Genomic DNA, 26295 nt, shown 5'->3' with positions numbered 1-26295 from the left:
TAGCTGCGTTTTTTCTTTTACTTTTTAACCGTCTCTCTCTCTCTCTCTGTTCTTGACCCGCGTGCCACCTTGACCTGAGGCTGAGTACGTGCGGGCTGCGACGCCCTTCCACTATAGCCTTTGTTGTTGCCGTTCGGGGCTGCGCAGGCTAACCGTTCTTATGTCGAAGCTTAAAGTAAGGCGAAGTAAACGGGAACGTGAAGTTTGCATGGGTCCGTATATTCCACTTCAGGAACTGGTAATCTCGAGCGGTGGCGCTTCTTCGTGACGCGGGTAGATTTTGGCAAGCATGCAAAAATGCTAGAACGCATGTATTGCATATGCCTGATTCACTCAAGCAGGCTAGGTGCCTCGTTTCAGAGGGGATGCCAATAAGTCATCATCATCGTTATCAGTGTATAATGACCGAAAAAAATGTAAACTGCGATAGTGAAAGGCGGTTGGCGACACCGTCTTCAAGTTCGTACGCTAGTTCCATGCGATGTCATGGACCTGCTTGGGGACATCAGCGCGAATGGATAAACTATATAAAAGAGACCGGACTGTGCGACAAATCGTGACTGTGCGACACTGCGCGATGACGCGAGATATGATGTGCCTTTGTATCTGACACTGTCGCCTTGACAGACTGTGTGACAGTACTTACACAGATGGTGTTGTTCATTCTATGCCCCCTTTTTCTTCCGTCATCCCTCGTATACCTTGGGCTGTTCCCCTTTCCTAATAGTAGGCTAACCAAGGTCTTTACATTTATTTTCGCGATAAAAAGCACATGGAACTATTCACTTTTTAACGTGACCAGAGAGACGAAACCTACTGCGTTTTGGTTACGTTTTCTGAGAAAAAAAAAAAAAAAGACCCAGCACAGGTGGAAGTATTTTGAAATTCCTGAGGCGCCAGACTACCGTATACAGTCTTGACGGTTTGTGCTTGAAGTTCGAGGATAAATACTTTGGCCCTCATTTTATGACCCTCTTTCGCACCAAATAAACGAAAAGCGAGTTTTGAGAGCCCCATCAATAAGTAAGCATTCTAAAGCGACGCGGTGTTGCTATTCAGTGTTACTCTTAAGAGAAATTAAATAGAAACAATGATATAGGTTTGTACTAACAAGGTATTCTTTTAGAACTCTATTCTCGGTAAGTTCACAGTAACAGGTGGATTAATAGGAGAGAATATGAAGGTCAAAGTTGAACCTTTTTTTTAAACCCCAGTGCCGGCATAGCAGTGTGACGTCCCGGACTTAAAGGTATCTTTTTCCGTATTTGAGCCGTTGTGGCTAAATAAACGTTCTTGAAGCTTGATAAGTTGACATTTTGGCTCCCTTGGAACACGACCATACTATTCCCTATATTACACGACTAAAGAAAAAAAAAATCGGCGGATCCCACGCACTGTGGGAATCGATGTAAGCGAAGATTTGAATGCGCGCTGTTTGCTTTGATTGACGATAATTAGCGGTTACGTTGGCGGCGAATGTGTAATTTTTTTTTTTCACCGTTTAGTCCAATACGACGGTGGCGAGTTGGTTACACGTTATCTTCCGTGCACCACTGCTGCTTGTCTGCGTAGTCCACAGAACACACAGGGAGACGTGTTTGCTTGAGGCGTTGTTGTGCGTCATTGTTTATAAATTCTAAGAGGGTTTAGCATTATCATTGCCTCACATGGCACATCGCCATTGTGGCGGAGGTATTAAGCTTTATTCGAATTATGGGGCCGCACTTAATTCAATTATATAATTCTTAAGTGTACATTGTATACATACATGAGTGGTCTGCACCACTCTTCGCTGCGTAGCGAAGACGCTCCTGTTTCGCGCGACGCTTCTTTCGGGCCCGAGTGTCCTCGACGCTGAGTGCACGCTTTGGAGCCATTTTGCTGGCGCTTGTTTGCGCGCTCCTCCTGCATACGTCACCAGCACGATGTGGAGACGCCAGCTCCAAGCGCTCTCTTCAGCATGGCAATAGGGGCTTGTTGGTACGGCATATCTTATTTTGTTATAGCGCAAGCTTGACAAGGACAACAGAAGGCACATCTGACACACATAGCGCTGTGTGTGTCAGATGTGCCTTCTGTTGTCCTTGTCAAGCTTGCGCTATAACAAAATAAGATATGCTCTCTTCAGGATGTGGACGACTGTAATGTCTACACTATCACAGCCCAGCACGCGACTTGCACAGCCCATGTCACCTGCGTTTTTGTCGCATAGGAACGCTAGCAACCCGGCCCACGGCGGCGCTGGCCGGGATGCGCGGAGGCGAGCGCCATCTGGCGGATTTGAAAAAAAAAACAAAAAAACAGTGGCGCGCGTGGCAAGAGCATAGTAAGAGCATAGCAGCAGCAGCGCCTGGAAAGTCGGGAGATGAGGCAAAGAAAGATTCGGTTTAAAAGTTAACTTTATAAAAGCCCGCCAGAGTGCGTCACGTCACAGCGAGCTGGTGCGGCAACTTCAAGGCGGTGTCGCCGCTTGTTTTTCGTTTTTGAGTTATTTTCTGGCTTACCAAGCCTCTTCCCGTGTTGAATCATTTCTTCTCTATGCAGGGTTGCCAGATTGGGCTATTAGTAGCCGGATTGGGCTACTTTTTAGGCGAGCTGGCGTCGAAGATTCCGAGTTGGCTACATGGCTATATTTGGGCTATTTTCGTCTTGAGACTTTTCCGAGTCCCGAGAACAAGTCCACACAGCCTAAATTCTGGAAAGCCGCCGTAAAACCCAAAGCTCATCGCTGTTACAAAAGATGTGTAGGCGATCTCGAAGGCTTTTCTTAGCAATACCGGCGCGGGGAGGATGGCGTGAAGTCATGGCTGCCATATTTATACGTCATTCCAGCGCTAAGCTATCTTCGTTTCGTTTCGGTTTCGGCGCCATCTGCTGCCGGTTCACGTTTGGTTCAGTAAGAAAAACGGTGGGGCTGACAGCTGCAGAGTACATTTTTGCTTCGTGCATGATGTACACGTCACAGCGATACATGACGTATTAGGACCGTTGCGTATGCGCGTCGTGTACCGTGGTGGTTACTGGGGTGGTGAAGTGACCACGCATCGCGGACGAACTCGTCTCGAGGAACATTCGGCATACCCATTAATTGACTAAGGAGTCATGCAGCTTCCACAGTGCTGCAAACGACTTGCGAGGCCGAGTATAGTCATTTTTGTGGGAAACCTTATTGCGGAGTCTGCCCTAGATTTTAGTCAGAGTAACCCTGCAACCCTCCTAAAATAAAAAAAAGAAAGATATATATCTTCAATTATGTATGGCCATACATGTGCAGGTCATAAATACCACGTTCTCTAGCCGAGTGCCATCCGTACGGTATAACCGAGCTCAGATTGGTCCACCTAGACTGATCAAATAGGGCACCACTGTAGGTTAAATGAGGCGTACAACTTCTGCGGGACCCGCCGTGGTTACTCAGTAGCTATGGTGTTAGACTGCTGAGCACGAGGTCGCGGGATCGAATCCCGGCCATGCCGGCCGCATTTCGATGGGGTCGAAATGCGAAAACACCCGTGTACTTAGATTTAGGTGCACGTTAAAGAACCCCAGGTGGTCGAAATTTCCGGAGTCCTCCACTACGGCGTGCCTCATAATCAGAAAGTGGTTTTGGCACGCAAAAGCCCATAATTTAATTTAAACAATTAAGCGGACGCTCAATACGACCGTGTATTGGTGCTGTCCTGCTGTTGACAACGCATGCGCAGGCCGCGTGCTGTTGTGCCACATTGCGTGCCCATCATCGAGGCAACGAGCGCTTGCCCCCTCCCCCCCCCCTCCCATCCCCCCTCGTTCTTCTGCCCTTGCGCTGTGCTTCAAACATCCACTGACGACCTTCGAAGTTACAAGAAACTGCCGACCTTTTTCCATAGGTCGAACTGAGGAGCCCGGGGGCGCAGAGCACAACGACGAATCCACTTACAGCCTTCGAAAATGACACAGAACTGTTGTCCCCTTTGCCCCGGAGACCGTTGGTATGCAGCTTAGACTTCTCCCACCACGAAAGAGGAAGGCGATGTTCCTGCCATATGGATTTGAGGCAGAACCGGCCCATTGTTAGAGAGAGAGAGAGTCCCCACCAGCCGCCCTGCCAGTCTGGTGCGCTCTTCGGCAACGCTACTTGTGTGGTATCGCCTGTCATATATACATATTGTATATAACTTTTCGTCTCTTCGTCTGCTTCAAGAGTCCGTCCTTCGTCTTCGCGGCACCGAGTCGCAGTAGCGCTGAGGATTTGATCCGGAGACGCAAAGCGCGTCTGACTCCAAAAGCCACGAAGCCAAGTGCACACAACGTCGCGGAATAGCACTGCACACCGGGGCGCCGTTTCATCGAATCATCATCGCCCCAGCGCGCGTACCGGTGCGAATTGTCGATGATGCCACAAAGCGTCCACCAGTGGACGTGTCAATTTCGGCCGCCGCTGATTGGCGAGGCTGGGGCACTGAGCTGGGGTACGTTTGCCTCCTCTCCCGTGCCAGCCAATCGGCTCTTCAGCAGTAGCCGAAATGGAAGGTCCGCTAGGTGAACACTTGTATCATAACGTTCCCGCCCCTCCCCCGTCTCTTCCTTTGCTGGCCAGCTAGGTGCGTACCATACTGGTGAGAGCGTGAAACTAAATTTACGTAATCCCTCTTTTGCGCTGACAGACCCGCAGTGCAGATGGCATGCTGCTATATATGTTGTATCATCTTAGCTAACCAAGATAATGGAAATGCTTAGACGAGACGCCATGGTCCCTGACGTAAATATAAATGTAGAGCCTAGAAGTTAGCGGCACTTGCCCACGACGGGGGATTGGCCAAGAACCAGGTAGTTAAGTAGTTAAATATCACAATCTTCTTCTTCTTCTTCTTCTTCTTCAGCCTATTTTTTTACGTCCACTGCAGGACAAAGGCCTCTCCCTGCGATGTCGAATTACCCCTGTCTTGCGTTAACAGATTCCAACCTGCGTCTGCAAATTTCCTAATTTCATGATTGTAGTGCGCTTAGTGTTATACTGGCGGAAGAACTTGAACGAACAGAAAAGAACAAGAAATGGACGTACGTTGTGCAAGTTGGGAAGTTGAGAAGTTCAGTATCCCCGGCTATCTTGCAGTACGTACGTGCATTTCTTGTTCTTTTCTGTTAGTTCTTCCAATTCTTCCGTCAGCATAATACCAAGCTCAATAAAATCAGGAATGTCCACCAACTAACCTTGTTCGTTGCTTTACTAAACGTTATTTCGAATACATCGTGCTTCTGCATACCGAATTGCGTTACGTGCGGCAATTTCTTGTTCTTTTCTGTTCATTCTTCAAGTTATTCAGCCAGTATAATACTGAGCGCAATACAACCATGAGTGTCCAACAAATCGGGCCATTCATTGCTTTACTACACGTTACTTCCTAATTTCATCACCCCACCTAGTTTTCTGCCATCCTCGACTGCGCTTCCCTACCCTTGGCACACATTGTGTAACTCTAATGGTGCACAGGTTCCCTATCCTACGCATTACATGGCCTGACCCATTCCATTTCTTTCTCTTATTGTCAGCTATAATATCGTCTATCCCCGTTTGCTCTCTGATTCAATATATCTATACGCTTCAATATATAAATAAGGAAAAAAGAAATGTGAAAGAATGCGGTCCCTGATCCTGTTTATCCTGTTTGTTTGCCTTCAGGAGTTGCTCATACCCATTATGGGGAAATGGCCAAGAATCGTCTGAGTTGTTGCCTCAAAACATGGCTCGTACCCTCAGGGGTGAGATTGGTCACATTGCATCGGGTGTGAGCGAATAAACTTTCATACACACCCGATCCAGTGTGACCAATCCATCCTGTGGGGTGACTTAAGAAAATAGTGATTCTAGTCTGCCACATCTTCGATCTTTTTCTTCATCGTGCGCTCGCCCAACGCGTGCCACCCAATGGCGCTGCAGGCGACAGCGATGGCGCATATAACACAACAGTCGATCGTTCTAGAATTACAGTTTCGGTCTCTCTGTGTCGACATCGGGGGACGTATTCCGTAAGAGTCCACCTAGTGGACATGTCCATTTCGTCTGCTGCTGAAGTGCTGATTGGCTGTGGCGCCTCGCTGCTGCGTACACGCAGCCCAGCCCAGCCAATCAGAACTTCGACAGCAGACGAAATGGACATGTCCACTAGGTGGACTCTTACAGAATACTTCCCCAGTTCTGGACTTTGATGAAGACGAAGACTGCGCGCGGCCACGAGGTAGCGTTGTGCGCGAGAGGGCGAGAGCTCAGAAGACGAATCGAAGCTTCCTGCAGCGGCAGCCCACTTCTTCTCGTCCTCAAGCCTGACTTCTCTACCGGGCTTTCGCCGCCAGCTATTCCACTGGGAACGCGGTCCTGCCTGCCTTCCTGCCTGCCGGCCTGCCTGCCTCGGCGTTCATGAGTACTGTATACAGCTGGCTTTTCATTTCACTTAGAATGCGCGAGTTAAACCAAAAACAAAAAGCAGGCGACTCGCATAGCTCCTATATAGTTTCGATAACCTTTATATTGACCGGCTGCTTCATCAAACAGATGTTTAGCGTAAAGAATATGCGCCTGCGCTGAAGTATGCTAGGGAGAAACGTATTCAAGAGCAGCACCACAGCGGTGGTGACCAAAGATGTTATATATTTGGTGGCGACCTCTCGTGTCGCTCTTATAAGCCATATCGCTGAAGAAACGTGCCTCCTTTACACAACTCTAAATTAAAAAGAAAGAAAGCAAATTGTTTTCCTATCGGTTATGTCACTGTCGACATGTGCTTGGATCTTGGCCAATCGCTGCTCGTGAGATTACGTGCCATATCTAAAAAGAACAAAAAGTTTACGTCGGGAAACAAGGGAGGATAAAGAGATGAGCGTGCCTTGATTTACAAGACCACTGTAACGTGTCGCCACCATCGTTGCTGCTTTCCTCGGCGACTGTCTGTATATACCAGCACCATACATTCGCTGTACAGAGCGAAGCACTTGCAGGACTGAGCAAATATAGCTCTAACGTGCAAGCCTTTTACACTGCTTTTGTTAGTAAAGGGAGCCGCAAATCGGAATAATTTTTGTGTGTGCATGCTTAATATAGAAAATGATGAGCCAGAGTAATTGGGGCACCACTGCAAATCCACAATTGCAGCTGAAAGATGCCTAATCACTACTCCTATAAGCTTGTTAACTCGCTTGTTTTTGTTCAAGGGGTGCTTCGTACAATAACATTGAGTATCGTTCTGGTTGCTAACTCTGACTCGACTCGAGACCGTTCTCTAAATCAGAGATACTCGGACCGTGTCCACATCCGTCACTGGCGCAAAAAAGCGATTCGCGTACTAGTATGGTACATGAAGTGCAACGGTTTGATATACCACTTATAGTGCTCCTGTGCATCCCTCCCATGTGCACTGAGTACTCTCTTCCCCTTTCTATTGCCCATCTCCCTTACCCCCAGTGTAGGGTAGCAAACCGGACGCTGGCCTGGTTGACATCCTGCCTTTCCTCCTCTTGCTTTCTCTCTCTATGGATAATACTGTAAGCTTCTAGTGACGAAGAACCCGACAAATAGATTAACAGATAGTGATTCGCGAATAAATGTATAAATCGGGGGTTTTACGTGCCAGAACCACGACGCAATTGAGGCACACTGTATGGGGGATTTTGGGATTAATTTTGACCACCTGGGGTTCTTCTAACGCACAACCAATGCACGCGGTACGAGGGGGGGGGGGGGGGGGGCGTTTTGTTTTGTCCCCATCGATATGCGGCCACCGCGGCAGTAATCGAACTCGCCAGTCTTAAGCTCAGCTGCGCAGAGCCATGAAAGGGCTGAAACATCGAGTGATAACTTATTTGCATACCCACCGCGGTTAAGTTATTGCTAGCGCGCCCAGTACCCCTATTTATGATTTTACCCAAGTGTTCTAACTTTGTACAATTTTCTGGCTATTCTGATTAACTCCATGTGCTCGTGTTTCTTTTTTCTTTTTTTCAACTTTGTCCATTCACTCTCGGCAAGACGGCGCCAAAATGGCCGCGGTCAGTTCGACTGCAATACCTGGCGCAAGTCAAGGAGCTGAAGGAGGTACCATCACTACTACTCCGTCTTCAACCAGCTTGACGATAGAATCACGTGAGTTGAGATCCGGGCATTATCCATCAAAAAGAGATGCTACGTTCCTCCAACTTTGTGTCTTAAAGGCCGACTACAAAAAAAAATTTTTAACCGCGTGAAAAGTCTAATTGTGTGTATAGAGGATCCTTTGTGCAAAGTTCCACTTTTAAAACAGGAGTGGCTGTGTATCATAAAAAAAAAACAAAAACAAACTCGAGTAGATCGATGCCCAACGTTTAAAAAACAATCCAAAATTACCGCTCGCCAGAAATGACGCAGAACGCAGGAACGAGTTTTACTCAAAGGCTGTTGATAACAAGATTAGACGCTCACCAGTACTGCAGCTATATGACAAGGATTATTTGCCCTCCCGATTGTACACACGACTCCTTCATACCAGTTTAGCCTTCGCGAAGTTTCCTTGTATTCGGCCTTTAAGTGTCGTCCATCGGTTCAGCATCCCCAGTACGCCAGTGCCCTAAGTGCCAGCAACAGTTGAACACATTTTTGTACATGACCAGGAATAGACGAGTACGATGATACTACAGCTTGGTTTACTTGTGTATTATCGCTAGACGTCTACTCCATTACATTGTTAAGGTTTAGAGCCATGCTGCAGGCGGCAAAGAAAGCTGACGTAACGAGGAGCCCTGCCTACGGCGTTGCAGGCGCCGCGTCTCGATGGTGCACGAGATGGGACCGAAGGAAAACCATCCGCGACCGTCAGGGCCCGAAGAAAGGATTAGATATATTTACCTTGGCGTCTATACTGTCCGTTGCGCTCAGAGCAGTACATGTACACCGCGGTGTATTTTTGCACATAGCTGTTCGGCAGGAGCGCCAACGTATGTGTGTGTGCTCACGGGGCTCGTGCCAGCAGCCGCAGAAGCAAGATGGCGCTGCCCAGGCTACAGCAGACCGAAAGCGATATCAGGAAAGAGACAACTTGAGATAACTCAAAGGGAAGCTCTTTACTTTTCGAAGCGAGATCAGGATGTCTTAGAACACGCACTTATAAAGCAGGATACCAGAAGGAAGAAGCATGTCCTTGATGCGGTAAAGCTAGGGAAACGATGGAGCATGTTTTATTAGAATGTGAAGACATCTGCCTAGCGGTCGATTTAGGCACCTCTGGCCTCCTGGAGCCCTTGGGTTCAGCGAAAGCAGGGGGAAAGTAAACATGTCCGCGATAGAGATTAGTAAGAAGGGATTGGAAGATTGGTGGAAGAAAAGTAGGGAAACAACAAACAACGGAGGCGTACAAAAACAAAGTTCGCAATAGGGGTTCAGAAGGTTTGGTTATGGAATTTAACGTGGGCTTATTTCTTTTTTTTTTTCATTTTTTTTCTAACAAAGGTAGGACATTAGGCAATGTAATAACAAGAGCTTGGTGGCGCAACCTGCCACCCCGTTCCAAAGGGGACGCTCCTATAGCATCCATGCATCCATCCAGACCTGATTGAGCTAAGCCTGACGGTGCGTCCACTTGGCTTCGTCACTTTTGGAGCTGAACACGCTTAATCATTAACGCGCGGGTCGTGCGTCGATACCGTGACAGCACGACAACGCCGACAGCGCAAACACACCTCGAGGATCCGCATAATTGCTATCGCAAAAAAAAAAAAAAATACCACCTTGAAATTACTTTTTGCGGTGTCGGTACAACCGTCGGGTTGCGTAAAGGCAACGCCGCAGAGCAGCGAAGGCGCTAGGGCTCGTGTTAGCCATTCACCTACGATAACCAGCTGCGTATTCCACAGAAGACAGGAAGGCTCGCCTATTGCGCTCTAGTAATCCTCCCGTGGAACTACCGTTTAGTCGGCGTCGCGAGCAGGGCTGTCTATAGAGGCGGACAATGGAGTAGTTAGTGAGGCACCCCTTACGCTTCCTTTTACAGCGGAGCTATATAGACCTACGCTATGTTTGCAGACAACGGTAGGCAAACCGGACCATCGATATATTTTAGGCCCTATAACGTCTTCGCGTAGGCTCCACCCACATTCGCCGCCCCCGCTTGCGCGCTATAGTTCCGCTGGTAGCCCACATTCAGAGCGGAATGGCTGCGAATTTTTCGTGGCTGGCTGACGCTGCCCATAGTACGTAGCTGAGGCTGCCCATAGTTGAAGATCGCTGGAGAGGCCTTTGTCCTCCAGTGGACATGATGATGATGATGATGATGATGATGATGATGGTAATGATGAGGATGATTCATACTTTTCGCTGCACTGCGCGGAGTATGATAGCCGCTGTATAAGTAATGGACAGAACACACTAATTCAAATTCGAACGACTCGAAAGCGACTGGACATCCCAGCTTCCCCTACGTACCTAATAGTGCCGCAATTCAGGCTCCAAACAGTGAATTCGGGGCCACGCAATACTTAAGAACCGGCCGCAAAGCGATACAACAACAACAACGGCGAAGACGACGCCGACAATAACAACAACGGCGATGACGACAAACAGACTTGTGGGAATCTTTTACACATCAATTACAACGTCCTTTGTGTTGATGTAGTTCTCTGTCCGTTTTCTGCCAGTCTTTCGTTAACATTTGTTTGTTCTGTCTCCACGCTTTTCAGTGGTGTCCACAACCACTGCGTCGACGCTGCCACACGAAGGTGAGCGGAAACGATGCGCATATGAGTATCTATAGCCCGTACAGAGCGCGTACATGGAGCAGACAATTAAGCGGTAGGGTTGGCCTTCGGAGCTGACATCTGTCTTTCCTTCTTATGTAAAGTATTGACCGAATGGCTTTCTAAACATGGCTGTTGCGTTAGTAGAGGGCTGGATTTAACTTTAACGGCATAAAGAGTTCGAACCCATAAACTCGGGATCAGCAGCAGCAGTACCAGATTTAGTGCCAAATAAAACGAGCCATCCCGGCGGCTGTCACGCAAACGCTTGCCCGTCGCTTCCTAATCTGGGTGAACTTGGAAAAATAGATGTATAAAGAGCCCCGACATTGGTCAAAGTCGAAAAGAGAGAGAGAGAAAAAAAAAGAAATAACGGTGGAAGCTTCTCGCGCCAGCTATCCTAGGAACTGCCTCGCAATCTGGACTCATCTGCTCACTTTTGTTTTGTTCTTGTTTGTTTGCTTTCATCTCCTATAGAAGTAGTGGAAGAACATGCGCTGATTCTTGGACCTGCACATCCGTTACATAAAGGTACGAATGAAGAAACGCGCTTTCATTCGTTTTCTTTGCTTGCAATAGCGAATTATACTTGACGCTGGGACTGGTCTCGAGAAGCCGCTTGCTTGAAGCCTATCGTGCGTCATATGTGCCTCCGATATGTCTAAATCACATTAAATGTTGCTTTTGAGGTTTGAGTTTGCTTCTGCCGATCGTGTGCTGTATGTCCTGCGCGACTATCGCTGCAATGACTTCGCGGTAATATGCGCGCTGCACGTAAATCACAAAAAAATAATAAAAAAATGAAACGCCGACAACTACCACTCCTCCACCTCCTTCATCTCTCTCTCTCTCTCTCTCTCTCTCTATATATATATATATATATATATATATATATATATATACCAAGCAAAACCAAACTACTAGCACTCCCCGTACAAGAATGCTGTAAATGAGAGAGGTTTTTCGTTGCCGAAACGCCTTGCTTAACTTCTGACAAAAGATTTTCGTTGCTAAGGCGTGCAGCCACGTTGCATGTCCATAATTATCCGCCAACTTCGTTCTTGACGCCGTTATACGCATGCCCCCCCTCCCCACCACTTTCACTACGCCGATTTGGCACAGTGAAAGAATTCACAATGTGCTCTCTCGACAAAACCGTGCCAAATCGTCGAAGAATGCACCTCGTACTAATCGTTCCACATTGGTTAGCAAGAAGCTCTATAGCGAGAACACGGCCTCCGAGATCGCCCTCGCTCGCAGCCTGCGAGCGCGCGAAATCTCGGTGGCCATGGCCGAAAGAGCATAGCACGAATTGCTATTAAAAACTTTTTCTTTTCTTTTTCAGAACACGTGTAAGCATTGGTGACTTCGAAATTTCTGTGCACATCAGCGTTTCGATGCACGATGACGATAACTATTAATGATTACTCGGCGTATCGCTGTCCCTCCTCGCGCTGTGAACAGAATGCGCAAAACGGAGGAGGCTAGTTGGTCGCGATCTCGGGTTAGTTATGGAATATCGTCAATTTCGCGTAGCTTGTCGTCTAAAGCGCAGGGGTTTCATCTGCAGTGTTTGTAGCCATATTTGAACAGCGGTAGACGTAAGCATTATATCTTTAGCACTGCGCTTTAGCATTAGCGTGTAGCATTAATTGTCTTAAAGGTTTCTCTGCGCACAGTTCACAGTCAGTGTGTTACGTTGCCTTTTCAGCGCGGTCTTTACCATCTCGCCAAATACGCATTCAACAGGACACAGCACAAGGTACGTGCCCACCCGCCGTGGTTGCTCAGTGGCTATGGTGTTAGGCTGCTGAGCACGAAGTCGCGGGATCGAATCCCGGCCATGGCGGCTCCATTTCGATGGGGGGCGAAATGCGAAAACACCCGTGCACTTAGATTTAGGTGCACGTTAAAGAACCCCAGGTGGTCGAAATTTCCGGCGCCCTCCACTACGGCGTGCCTCAAAATCAGAAAATGGTTTTGGCACGTAAAAACCCCACAATTTAATTAAGGTACGTGCCCGATCGATGTCGATGTTCTTGCGCGCTCGACGACCCGCTGCGCTCAGTACACAAAAAGAAAACACTTCAAGAACAAGCAAGAGCAGTTCTTGATCTAAATGAATCGCTGCTGGACGTGAAATTGCGTATCGGAAGGCGTCACCACGTGACGCATTTGGTGGCAGCTCGACTAGCTAATGTGGAATGGTATTATTGCTGAGAAAAAAAAAGAATTCATTGCAAAATGAAAGTATACCTATCTTGTTTTTTTGTTTTTTTTACCTAGAGGCTACAATAGTGACGGAACAATTCGGCGTTAAAAGGTTACCTTATCAGTGAGCTCATCACCTACCCTAGTATGTGCAAGGTCAAAATGGAAATGAAAAAAAAAAAAAAACAAATAACAATAGCAAAATAACAAAAGAGTACTGAGTTTTTGCCAACTTGCTTTTAATTGACTATGCCAGAGTTCTGCGTATGCGTTTGGTGTCTCTTAGCTATTAACGTATCTCAGAACGAAAAGAGCCTCAAACAAGGCAGCGAGGTCCTTGTCGTTTTCTTTCTTTCTTAACGATGCTTAACCAACAGTCAAGTTGTAATGCTACTTTGACAACAAAAACTTTGATTTCTTAAGCTATTTGGGTAGTCTCATTTTTTTTGCTACTTCAAGAGCCAGTGTTAAGTACCATAATATTATTTATTTACCCCTAATGAAACGTTCCACACGCCATTCCAGTATTCGCATATATTTTTCGCATGGTTTCCGTAGAATTCCTACGGAATCTATATGGATTCCGCATAACTTTCGTGTAACTCGCGTAGGCCTCGCGCGGAAAACACGGGGAGTATTTGGACTGTGTATGGAAAGTTTCAGAAAGGATGCACTGTGTTTCTTAAAAAACAGTATTGCACTGGTATTGTTATCACGCAAACGCCTCGTATATAAGCTACACGAAGTAGTTGCGAGCGAGAATAGGTGTTGTCCAAGTCCACGGAGCAGCTACAGTTCCCCCTGAATAAAAGACACAAATCCCGAAGACCATGCTTTTGCAGAATCTGTGCGCCGGAAGTGATTGCGAAGCCGGAAACAAGCAGTGACCACCGTGCTTTACACATCACTTTTAAGAGGTACCGATGGGCTCGATTTATGCCTCGGCCTTGCTACGCTTAACATGTGCACATTACGCTTCACGCGCACGTTAGTTAAATGTAATCTCCATGCCAGAGCCAGCCAGAGCAGACGTCTCTCATATAACAGCGTTTACCAACAACGGGGTGCGAGTATTGTGGCGATCATTCGTTCGTTAGTAAAAATAAAGCGAGAATTTGGCGCCGATAGTGAAAAGACATGCACACATGAAAAGCTTTCATTCAGCGCATTCTGTGCGTACGTGTCTTCTTGTTTTATTGCGATAGCAATTATATATAGGCACTCGAGGCGCATTTCTGCCGTCGGCGTCGCCGTCGCCGTGAGGTCCCGTATAAAGTCCGAGGGCGATGAAATCGTCGCCGCGCGCCGTATGCTGTATGTGTCAGTGAAGGCGTGCGAGGATAAGCAGGCGAACGCGTCTCAATCTTGCGTGCTCGAGCGGGAAATGCGGGGCGCGAGCGCGCCGTCTTCTGTCACGCGCGAAGGAAGAGGGGGAGGGGAGGCTTTCTCCTTCGGTGGCTGCTGCTCACGACGCGGCCATGCAGGCGCCGGGTCTTGAAAGCGATCTGCGATGTGGCCAAAGTGCGTGCCCGCGCGATCCTCCTCTTCAAAGCGATCTGCGATGTTTGCAGAGTGCGCGTAGGGCCTGTGGCTTCGTATGCGCTGTGCCTTCGACGTTTCGTTCACGTTGAAGCGAGAGGTGCACGAAGGTCGACTCGATCGCTGCTGCAGCCGCGATTCTTCACTCCAGCATTCTGACAGCGCGTTTCCGCGGTCATCGGGTAAGATGCGCCCGTGTTGGCCTGTGCGCGCGTGATACCATGCTTGTTAATTTACTTAGTATGCCTATGTTTACAATTTTGTAGGGCTAGAAAAACTACCATTCCTACTTGGTATAGTTGTCCACTAATTTAGTATCGCAATCGATCTTGGCTTTCGGGCGGAAGTGATGCTTACTTTTACAGCGAAACTATATATGGCTAGCCTATTCTTCCGTCCGTCCGTCTGTCAGTCGCCTGTACGCCGAAAACTACTCCGGCCCAATCCCGTGCGCCTGCCTCCCCCTAAAAACATGAGACAGCGAGGCGCCCGATTAGCCAACACCACCTAGATAGCACAAACCCTGTTTACTTCTATTCATGACGTCACGCTACCTGGCCAGGAATTTCCACTGACAAGGCTGGCATAATGAAAGCGGTGACGTCAAAATCACTGTTGCCTACTCGAGAGCATCCCCATTGTATTCTATGGTAGTCGGGCCGGGTAACATGACGTCGTGGATCGAGTGAAAAGGCCTTGTGCTATCTATAGATGGTGTTGGATTAGCTGCCCCAGTAGTCACGTCATTGCTCTCCGTCGCAGTCGGGCGCGCGCGCAGCATGTTTCTCTCCGGTTCCGAAGTGGGTATCACTCTTAGACAAAGGTACACCCTCTGGGGTGTATATCTGCCGCACAACAAAAATCGTCATCTGCCTTGCTTGCGTTTCCTTTCTTGAAAACGCCAAGCCCGCTACTTTCCTGTCGGCAATGCTATGCCATGCTGATAACGCGCATGCCGTTCGTTACTGGGAAGTACCGGGCTCGCCGCGTTAAAGAAAGTAAATGCGGACGCGACAGATGACGATTATTGTTGCGTGACAAAAAGGTGTAATTTTGCTTAAGAGCGTAGGCCACGCGTCATACGTACTCCTTAGGAGCAGGGAGCTTTCGATCAGCAACGCCGCGATGCTGCCGATGCTGCAGCCCGGGCACAAGAAAAGGCCAGGGATCCGGCAGCCTGCAAGGCGCCATATAATGAAGCGTCGGGATTAACCCAGTGATAAACAGCGGGGCCGCACGTTTCAGCTTCACTGCAGGGTTAACCATCTGTATGTAGTGCTTGAGCGCTTTTTTTTTTTGCCTTATCTAGTTCACCGAGCCTGGCTATTAGCTGCATTTCTTATACCTTTACTCTCAATCATTTCCCTCTCTTTCGCTACGCTTCCTGACCGTGTGAACTGCAACCTGCCACTGATCAGATGTAACTTTGGGTTCACCTATACTTCGGTAGTTTCAGTAAAGAAAGCAGCCTAGGAGCCCTCCAGCTCCTTTGTTGTCTCTCGCAGGGAGGTGTATTTGGTGCTTACGCTCATCATCGGATTCCTCCTTGCCTTGCTGGCGGTGCTGTCCTACGTCCTGCTCGTTCTATTATTAGGTAAGGTTTTTTTTCGTTACAGGCTGAAAGGTGAGCTAGCTAGGTGGTTGATTGAATAACAACACACCGGGATGTCCGGTAGTAAAAAAATGGTTTAAGGCGGAAACCAGGTAGAGAGGAAGAAAAAAAAGAAACATTTTTTTTACGGCTGAAGATCGCGGTGCGATTTCGACCCTATTAAAGAAGAACCATATGCCCAATATGCGCTGTACGTACAATCCTATATGATAATATGCAAGCCTGTATGAAAACCCATATGTTCTCGTAGAATTCCACATGTGAACGTACGGCAATATCGCTCGGAGCGTCCGGGTATTTTTTCGATATGGTTATGTAAGGCTTGACGAGAGGAGGCTTCTGGTAGGGCAAAGTCCCGAATTTCGCCGCAGCTAAATCAGTTCGTGTAAAACAGGCTGAGCGAGGCCTCAAGAAGGGTGAAGTTCGACAGATTTCATTGGTGCCGCCACCTGCCTTCAGCATAAAATAATAATAAATAATAATGAACAATAATATTTATAACCCAGCACCAGTGATCTTTGTTTTACTATGTCGGAGAAGTGGTGGTTCTAGATGTCTTTAGACCTCTTCGCCACTTGTGACTCAGCGAAGTTTGCAAATTATATTGATTTAGGAAAAATAAAAATACAGATTTAGAATTGCTTCGACGTGGCCTACTTGGTAAGGCAGGTCTTCATTGGTGAGTTGTGATTGATTTGAGTTGTGTGATTAATGCTTCATGAGTTACGACAGGTTGGTGGGACAGCTCTTTGAAGAGGAAAACAGAATTTTGGCATTCTGTTTTCTCCGAATGGCTTCTTTATTTTTCCTTTAAGAATGCTAGTTTATGAAAGACTACTCGTACCAGTGTAAAGGCGTTCATAACGAGTGGACTTTAACCTCTCGAAGGAGGTCATGTATATAGCCTCGTTGCTTTATACGTCGGAAAGCTGAATTCAACGTCACTGTCCACTTCCCGCACGCCTACAAACTTCCCTATCTCCAATTACTGCCCTGGTCGGAGAAAGGAAACGTATCAGAAAGAGGTTCCTAATGATTTTGGAGGCACTGCACATATAATATTACGGAATATTTAACCTGTGTGTTACTTAATATAGCTTGTGCCGTACCACCCAACGCTTTAAAGTGCTAGTTATCTTATGCCACCTTTACAAAGTATCCTTTTGTTCTTGCTTCGGAAAAGTTAAATGAAAAGAAGTGGGTCGCGTTTTAGTTTATCATGTGTGATGTAATATGGTACTGAAATCGGTCGTAGTCACTGTGGCTAAGTATTTGTTACCATTTGCTTCTGTTCGCAGCGCCGCCAGCTACTACCTCAAGGACCACTACAACCACAACCACTACAACCACCGTTACCACTACAACCAGCACCACAACCACCACAACCAGCACCACAACCACTACAAGCAGCACCACAACCACCACAACCAGCACCACAACCACCACAACAACCACTACAGCCACTACAACTACCACTACAACCAGCACCACAACCACCACAACTTCCACTAAAACTCCCACTACAACTACCACTACAACCACTACAACTACAACCACTACAATTACTATGACTACAACCACTACAACTACTATGACTACCACTACGACGACCGGCAGCACAACAACGAGTACGTTGACCCTTTAATTTTTGGACTACTCTATCCCGGAATGTATGAGTTAAGAGACAAAGCCGGCAACATCATTACTAATATGGATGAGATAGGTCTAGTGGTTGAGGAGTTCTATAGAGGTTTATACAGTACCAGTGGCCCTCACGACGATAATGGAAGAGGGAATAGTCTAGAGGAATTTGACATCCCACAAGTAGCGCCGGAAGAAGTAAAGAAAGCCTTGGGAGCTATGCGAAGGGGGAAGGCAGCTGTGGGAGAATCAAGTAACAGTAGATTTGTTGAAGGATGGTGGGCAGATTGTTCTAGAAAAACTGGCCGCCCTGTATACGCAATGCCTCATGACCTCGAGGGTACCGGAACCTTGGAAGAACGCCAACATAATCCATAAGAAAGGGGACGCCAACGACTTGAGAATTTATAGATCGATCAGCTTACTGTCCGTTGCCTACAAAGTATTTACTAAGGTAATCGCAAATAGGATCAAGAACACCTTAGACTTCTGTCAACCAAAGGACCAGGCAGGATTGCGTAAAGGCTACTTAACAATAGACCATATTCACACTATCAATCAGGTGATAGAGAAATGTGCGGAATATAGCCAACCCTTACATATAGCTTTCATTTATTACGAGAAAGCGTTTGATTCAGTCGAAACCTCACCAGTCAAGCAGGCATTACGGAATCAGGGTGTAGACGAGCCATATCCAAAAATACTGCAATATATCTATAGCGGCTCCGCAGCCACCGTAGTCCTCCATAAAGAAAGCAACAAAATCCCAATAAAGAAGGGCGTCACGCAGGGAGATGCGATCTCTCCAATGCTATTCACAGCGTGTTTACAGGAGGTATTCAGAGACCTGGACTGGGAAGAATTGGGGATAAGATTTAATGTATAGTACCTTGGTAACTTGCGATTCGCTGATATTTCTTTGCATAGTAACTCAGGGGACCAATTACAATGCATGCTCACTGACCTGGGGAGTCAAACCAGAAGGGTGGGTCTAAAAATTAATGTGCAGAAAACTCAAGTAATGTTCAACATTCTCGGAAGAGAACAGTAGTTTACGATAGGTAGCGAGGCACTGGAAGTGGTAAGGGAATACATCTACTTAGGGCAGGTAGTGACCGTGGATCCAGATCATGAGACAGAAATAATCAGAATAATAATAATGGGCTGGGGTGCGTTTGGCAGGCATTCTCAGATCATGAACAGCAGGTTGCCGTTATCCCTCAAAAGAAGTGTATAGCAGCTGTGTCTTACCAGTACTCACCCACGGGGCAGAAACCTGGAGGCTTACGATAAGGGTTTTACTTAAATTGAGGACGACGCAACGAGCTGTGGAAAGAAGAATGATGGGTGTAACGTTAAAGGATAAGAAAAGAGCATATTGGGTGAGGGAACAAACGCGAGTTAATGACATCTTAGTCGAAATACAAGAAAAAGACATGGGCATGGGCAGGACATGTAATGAGGAGGGAAGATAACCGATGGTCATTAAGGATTACGGACTGGTTTCCAAGAAAAGGGAAGCGTAGCAGGAGGCGGCAGAAAGTTAGGTGGGCAGATGGGGTTAATAAGTTTGCAAGGACAACATGGCCACAATTAGCACATGACCGGGGTAATCGGAGAAGTATGGGAGAGGCCTTTGTCCTGCAGTGGGCGTAACCAGGCTGGTGATGATGATGATGATGATCCAGGAAGAGGCCTTCGTCCTGCAGTGGACGTAAAATAGGCTGCTGCTGATGATTACGATGGTAATGATGATGATTCGCAGACTGTTGCAGGGTGATGCATATAAAGGGCCAGGGACAAGCTTCGCGAGGTTCAGGGAATGTAATTTTGCTTAATAGTGTAGGCCACGCGTCATACGTACTCCTTAGGAGCAGGCAGCTTTCGATCAGCAACGCCGCTAGCAGAATAGGGAACGAGCTCGTCTATGCCGCGCCGATGCTGCAGCCCGGGCACAAGAAAAGGCCAGGCTCGTGCAGCGGATTGCAAGCATCAACTGCGTGCCGAGGATCCGGTAGCCTACTGAGCCGCCATTTAATTAAACGTCGGCATTAACCCAGTGATAAACACCGGGGCCGCACGTTTCAGCTTCACTGGTTAACCATCAGTATGTAGTGCTCGGGCGTCTTTTTTTTTGCCTTATCTAGTTCGCCGAGCCTCGTTACTTTCTTGCCTATTAGCTACATTTCTTATCCCGTTATCCTCAATCATTTCCCTCTCTTTTGCTATACTTCCCGACCTTGGGAACTGCAAAACCTGCCAGTGGTCGGACGCAACATTAGGGTTCACCTATACTTCGGTAGTTTCAGTAAAGCAAATAGCCTACGCGCCATCCAGCTCCTTTGTCGTCTCTCGCAGGGAGATGTATTTGGTGCTTACGCTCATCATGGGATTCCTCCTCGCCTTGCTGGCGGTGCTGTCCTACGTCCTGCTCCTTCTATTATTAGGTAAGGTTATTTTTTTCGTTACAGGCTGAACGGCGAGGTAGCTAGGTGGTTGATTGAATAACAACACACCGGGATGTCCGGTAGTAAAAGAGAATGGTCTAAGGAAGAAATCAGGTACAGAGGAAGAAAAAGAAAGGAACTTTTTTTTGTGTGTGTGGCAGGAGATCGCGGTGCCGTTTAAACCCTATTAAAGAAGGACCATATGCCCAATATGCGCTGTACGTACAATCCTATGTGATCATATGCAAGCCTGTATGAAAACCCGTATGTTATCATATAATTCCATGTGTGAACGCGAGACAATATGGCTCGAAGCGTACGGGTATTTTTTTCGATATGTTCATGTAAGGCTTCACGAGAGCAGGCCTATGCTCTGGCACAGTCGCGAATTTCTCTGCCAGCTAAATCAGTTCGTGTAAAACAGGCTGAGCGAGGCCTCAAGAAGGGTGAAGTTCGACAGATTTTATTTGTGCCGCCGCCTGCCTTCAGCATAAAATAGTAATAAATAATAATAATGAACAATAATATTTATAACCCACCACCGGTGATCTTTGTTTTACTATGTCAGAGAAGTGGTGGTTCTAGATGTCTTTAGACCTCTTTGCCACATGTGACTCAGCGAAGTTTGCAAATTATATTGATTTAGGAAAAATAAAAATACAGATTTAGAATTGCTTCGACGTGGCCTACTTGGTAAGGCAGGTCTTCATTGGTGAGTTGTGATTGATTTGAGTTGTGCGATTAATGCTTCATGAGTTACGACAGGTTGGTGGGACAGCTCTTTGAAGAGGAAAACAGAATTTTGGCATTCTGTTTTCTCCGAATGGCTTCTTTATTTTTCCTTTAAGAATGCTAGTTTATGAAAGACTACTCGTACCAGTGTAAAGGCGTTCATAACGAGTGGACTTTAACCTCTCGAAGGAGGTCATGTATACAACCTCGTTGCTTTATACGTCGGAAAACTGAATTCAACGTCACTGTCCACTTCCCGCACGCCTACAAACTTCCCTATCTCCAATTACTGCCTTGGTCGGAGAAAGGAAACGTATCAGAAAGAGGTTCCTAATGATTTTGGAGGCACTGCACATATAACATTACGGAATATTTAACCTGTGTGTTACTTAACATAGCCAGTGCCGTACCACCTAACGCTTTAAAGTGCTAGTAATCTTATGCCACCTTTACAAAGTATCCTTTTGTTCTTGCTTCGGAAAAGTTCAATGAAAAGAAGTGGGTCGCGTTTTTCGTTATTATGTGTGATGTAATACGGTACTGGAATCGATCGTAATCACTGTGGCTAAGTATTTGTTACCGTTTGCTTCTGTTCGCAGCGCCACCACCTACTACCTCAACGACCACTACAACACAACCACTACAACCACCACTACAACCAGCACCACAACCACCACAACTACTACTACTACAACCACTACCACTACAACCACTTCAACCAGCACCACAACCACCACAACTTCCTCTACAACCACCACTATAACTACCACTACAACCACTACAACCAGCAGCACAACCACCGCAACTACTACTACAACCACTACAACTACCACTACAACCACTACAACCAGCACCACAACCACCACAACTACCTCTACAACCACCACTACAACTTCCACTACAACCACTACAACTACTACCACTACTACGACTACCGCTACGACGACCAGCACCACTACAACTACCACTACAACTACCACTACAACCACTACAACCAGCACCACAACCACCACAACTACCTCTACAACCACCACTACACCTACCACTACAACCACTACAACTTCTACCACTACTACGACTACCGCTACGACGACCAGCACCACTACAACTACCACTACAACCACTACAACTACTACCACTACTACGGCTACCGCTACGACGACCAGCAGCACAACAACGAGTACGTTGACCCCTTTAATTTATGGGCTACATATCCAGGGAGAGGCCTTCGTCCTGCAGTGGACATAAAATAGGCTGATGATGATGATTACGATAATGATGATGATGATCCGCAGACTGTTGTAGGGTGATGCACTTAAAGGGCCAGGGACAAGCTTCGCGAGGTTCAGCGAATGGGGAGAGCGCCGCGCATTTCCTGAACAGCGCAGAAAAAAAGTGTACTCGGCTTATTTTAATAAATTGCTAATGTACTATTGCTGTGAGTTAAGTGCTACGTGCACCATATGCTCGCCGCGTCTCTACATGCCGCTTCTGCATGCTGCTGCTGCGAATGAACTGCTATAGTACCGCTACAAGGAATCAACTGCTGTAGTTCTTCTGTAACGGTTTAGCTGCTAAAGTACTGTTATGAACAACGAACTGCCATGGCAGTGCTACAAAGAATTAGGTGCTAAAGTGCTGTTATACCGAAGAATTAATTGCATTAGTGCTACAACTACAAAAATGCCCGCTAAATTACTGTTATAGCCAATTAACTGCTACGTACGCTACGCGTCGCCACGTCCCTTTGTTTACGACTATTCAGTTTGTCTGTGCTGCTACAAAGAATTAGGCGGTAAAGTACTGTCACACCGAATTAACTAGTATAGTTCTGTTATAACATATTAATTTAGTCCCGTTATAACGAATTAACTGCGGGAGTATATAAGCGCGCTGCATTGCGTTGCAAGCGCTTTTTGATTTCGTGGCGCAGCCACGCCCGTGCCGGGACCCATGCCGAGGAACATGGTCTGGTGCGCGTTCGGCACCTTCCGGCAGGACTATGTCCCATCACGCACACGAGCTTCTGCGACTTCGTCTTCATACTGCTGTACGCGCGGAACACCCAATACGACACCCTGCTCGACGACAGCCACACCGTGGTGCAGAAGATTCTCCGTCTGGTCCCCAGGTCGCCCAAGACGGAGTTCGGCATCAGCTTCGCACACCGGCAAGTCGCTGTTATTGCTCGATGCCGGAAGCGCTGCCAGAAGAAACTCGGATAAGATCAAACCTGAAGTCGAGTGTTTGACGCAATACTAGCTGTTAGGTCAGGCAAATGAAATTATCGAAAAGTTGGATCTCTAAGTAAAAAAAATGAAAGGTACCGACGTTCGGGTTCCACCGAGATTTCTTTCTCGCTTTGTCAGTGACTCAACTTGTACGGTCTTAAAGAAAGAAAAGAGAGAAAACAAAAGAGCGGTAAAAGGAATATATATCTGCTCTTTTCTTTCTGTACCATAGCAACGATAGAAACAGCTCTGCATAGTTTGCTAGTAGAGTTATTAGACGTGTCGGCGCTCGGGCTCTGGCAGGAGACGGTGCGTGCGTGTTTAATGACGAACACGAACTATCTCCCGTGACGGTGACCCCGTTCTATTCCTAATATGCTTCGTCACTTAGCATTACTGTATAGCGGCGAAGCTGATCTAAGAGAACCGGTCATTATGCAACGCAAATTCGACCTTTGCCTCGCGCGCACTCCTTAAACGCGTGTATCGACCTGAAGCTGAGTTAGGCTTACGTTGAACACACACAAATGGCTTGGATATAAAAGTGACTTTGGCTAGCTACCTAGCGCATACTGTCGAATGCGATGCGGCCCTGCTGCATGACACGTATCTCTCTCTCTCTCTTTTCCTCGGTGTAGTTAGGGAAGTTATATGGGAGATATGTGGCTGTGTCCGTGCAATCGGGAGAACTAGTCGGAATTCGAGAGTTTAGTGGACATATTGAGAGTGGTAGAAAGTACGCGTTTGATAATCTGCAGAGGCGATCTCCACTGCGTTATCTACGTGCCATGCTTTTCTGTTTGCAACGGGCGAACCTGGTGCGGGCCCATTAACACCAGCAACAATAGTCCCTTTATTCGCAGTCTGCACATTTACATGCGCAACTCAGCTCTGCCATTTCTGTACAGTGAATATGAGGGGAAAAATAGAAAAGGACCACGGACATTAATAAATTACTTAAATGATATTGCGCGACAAGTAAACGACACGGACGTGAGAGAAGACGACGGACGTGATAGAAGACTGTCGTCTTCTCTCACGTCCGTGTCATTTTTTGTCGCGCAATGTCATTTAAGTAATGGATTACCAACTTGCCCGGAATGCTGCTGTCACATTGAAAAAAATTGGGAATAAAATACCGACGTTGATTGTCGATGCAAGCGAATATACCGAGCGAGTGAGTGAGCGTGCGGGTAGGTGAGAGAAAGAGAGAGACGGAGAGAGAGAGAAAACGCTTTCCTTGCTGAGACCGACCACCTACCAAGCATGAAAACGCCCAAAGGAGCCAAAGAATGTTATGCGCTTTAAAACAGGTAAATCTTCTCCTGAACCTAATGTGTCTCCATTTCACTTCAGAGTGCAGTGCACTATTGCGATAGAAATTATATAGACACTCCAGGTGCATTTCCGCCGTCGCCGCGATGTTCCCTATGAAGTGCGACAACGTTGTGGCCGCGCGTCGTATGCTGTGGGTACGAGTGAAAGCGTGCAAGAATGAGCCGAAAATGGTGGTTCGACCTCGCGCGCGCGAGGGAGAGAGGCGGGGAGGAAGCGCGCTGTTATCCATCGCGCGGAATGGCACCGGGGGGAAGGGGAGAGATGCGGGAGAGGAGACTTTCTACTCCGGGTGCGGATGGGTGTGGGGTTCCTCGTAGGGCCCCTAGCCTGAAGTTCGCCGATAAACGCTAGCGCCACTCCTTCCCCTGGCAGAGAGCGGCGTCACCGTGTATCAGGTCACCGATACTGTGAGCCGCATGCGATGCCCGCGATCTTTGCGAAATTGCTCCTCCCGTCGCCTTTGTTCTGTGATAGTTCGGAGGTTGGGTAGCCAAGGCGCCCGGTGCTGTTGCGTGGTGGACTATAGTGCAACAGCGATAAAAGCTCCTTGGAGCCTGCAGCCGCCTGTCAAATTCTGCAGTTTCCCCGGAAAACGGCATGAAAAGGGATGACGCATGCATGGATAACCGCCGTACGCATAATGACGCCGGAATGCGGAAGTTCACCGTTTTACTTAATCCTTGCTGTTATTCGCGGCAGCTTGTTGTCTCGCCTTTGCAGCTCAGCCTTGACAGTTTGCTCTTGACGACGAGGCTTTCGCTGCAGCTCTACATCAAAACTCCCCTCCCCTCGCCCCCGGCACGCTCCAACCATTAATTAGTAGCGAGGAGCTGTGGGAGACTGCCCTGCGCAGCTCCGATCCCACCCTATAGCACCGAGTCCTGTAATGTGCTGGCGGACGCCTGCTGGGACTGGAGTACTTAGACCTCCCTCTCCCCCCACTGGCCCCTCCGCTCTCTTAACAGGGAGAATAAAGTTCCTTCCTTCCTTCCTTCATTCATTCATTCATTCATACTTTGACGCGCTTTGAGTGACGCATTGAGCGTCGACAGGCTGATTTGCGTCGGTTGATTTACGTTGCGCTTTCTCGTGCTTGTTGTACAGCGCGCGCTTGATCGGTAACGTTGCTGTAGTAGCAAGTTGCAAGCAGTAAAGCGATTTAGCACATGTGTATGATTAGGTAGCCCAATTGTCAAAAAAAAAAAAAGAATTGCGGACCATACTGCATGGCAGCTTGCTCCGCGAGCTGTGTTGCGAGAGGAGGGTAGCGGCGGTTTGAATCGCTTTAATTGGTTCTCGGTCGTTCTCAATACCTGTGCAAAACGGGCACTTTCAATCGCGATCAAGCCCGATACGGATAAAAGTTTTCGGTCGTGATCGATAATATTAGCTGTTGCACTGTCCAAGAAATCCAGATCGAGTTTGTTGAACTCACTCAGCATTCAGGTGCGGACTACAGTGTACTATCGCGATCTACTGGATCCGGGAGGTGCAAAATCGCGGTCGAAAGTGCTCGTGTAGAAGTCCCTGATCCGGGTTGGACTAGACAGCGATCCAGTGTGCACGAGTGACAGGGGGTATAAATTTATCATGTATTCAGACGCCTTCACACCTCAGGGACGTCACAGTTGTGTGGCACGACGCGATGCTAAAATCGTTTCTCTTGGCACTTGTGAGGCGGCTTCCCACGCGAGTTACTGAACGCTTTCTTTCTTTTTAGTTTTTAGTCTGACGAATCCCTTATCTCTTTCTTCGTTCTCGCTTTTAACATGCACTGATAGCGCAACACGTCACGCCATTCACTGCC

General features: G+C 47.5%; 2 protein-coding genes and 1 long non-coding RNA gene across 4 annotated transcripts in view; 2 read left to right on the top strand and 1 right to left on the bottom strand.

Moving 5' to 3' along the window:
* The window catches only part of LOC126520662 (uncharacterized), a 60841-nt gene that overhangs the window by 18470 nt on the left and 16076 nt on the right, over positions 1-26295 (bottom strand). The window lies entirely within an intron of this gene.
* On the top strand, positions 15600-20627 carry LOC129381064 (uncharacterized). Its single transcript, XR_008609291.2, has 3 exons — positions 15600-16081; positions 17398-17727; positions 20099-20627. It is a non-coding gene; the product is annotated as an uncharacterized lncRNA (long non-coding RNA).
* On the top strand, positions 20932-23287 carry LOC140216273 (uncharacterized). Its single transcript, XM_072286668.1, has 3 exons — positions 20932-20952; positions 21519-22099; positions 22853-23287. Exons 1-3 carry the CDS (start codon positions 20932-20934, stop codon positions 23142-23144), a joined length of 894 nt encoding a protein of 297 aa, XP_072142769.1. The 3' UTR covers positions 23145-23287.

This window comes from Dermacentor andersoni, chromosome 3 (genome assembly GCF_023375885.2).
Source record: "Dermacentor andersoni chromosome 3, qqDerAnde1_hic_scaffold, whole genome shotgun sequence".
In the NCBI taxonomy this organism is placed as follows: Eukaryota; Metazoa; Arthropoda; class Arachnida; order Ixodida; family Ixodidae; genus Dermacentor; species Dermacentor andersoni.
The sequence above is the reverse complement of the archived record's forward strand: the minus strand, read 5'-3'. Positions and strand labels throughout refer to the sequence as shown.

Excerpts from the sequence above, each read along its gene's own strand:
- LOC140216273 (XM_072286668.1), top strand. The coding sequence starts at position 20,932 with ATGCTTCATGAGTTACGACAG. Across the intron at positions 20,953-21,518 it reads TGCTTCATGAGTTACGACAG|CGCCACCACCTACTACCTCA; the intron begins GTTGGTGGGACA and ends TTCTGTTCGCAG. Across the intron at positions 22,100-22,852 it reads GACCAGCAGCACAACAACGA|CCACGCCCGTGCCGGGACCC; the intron begins GTACGTTGACCC and ends TTCGTGGCGCAG.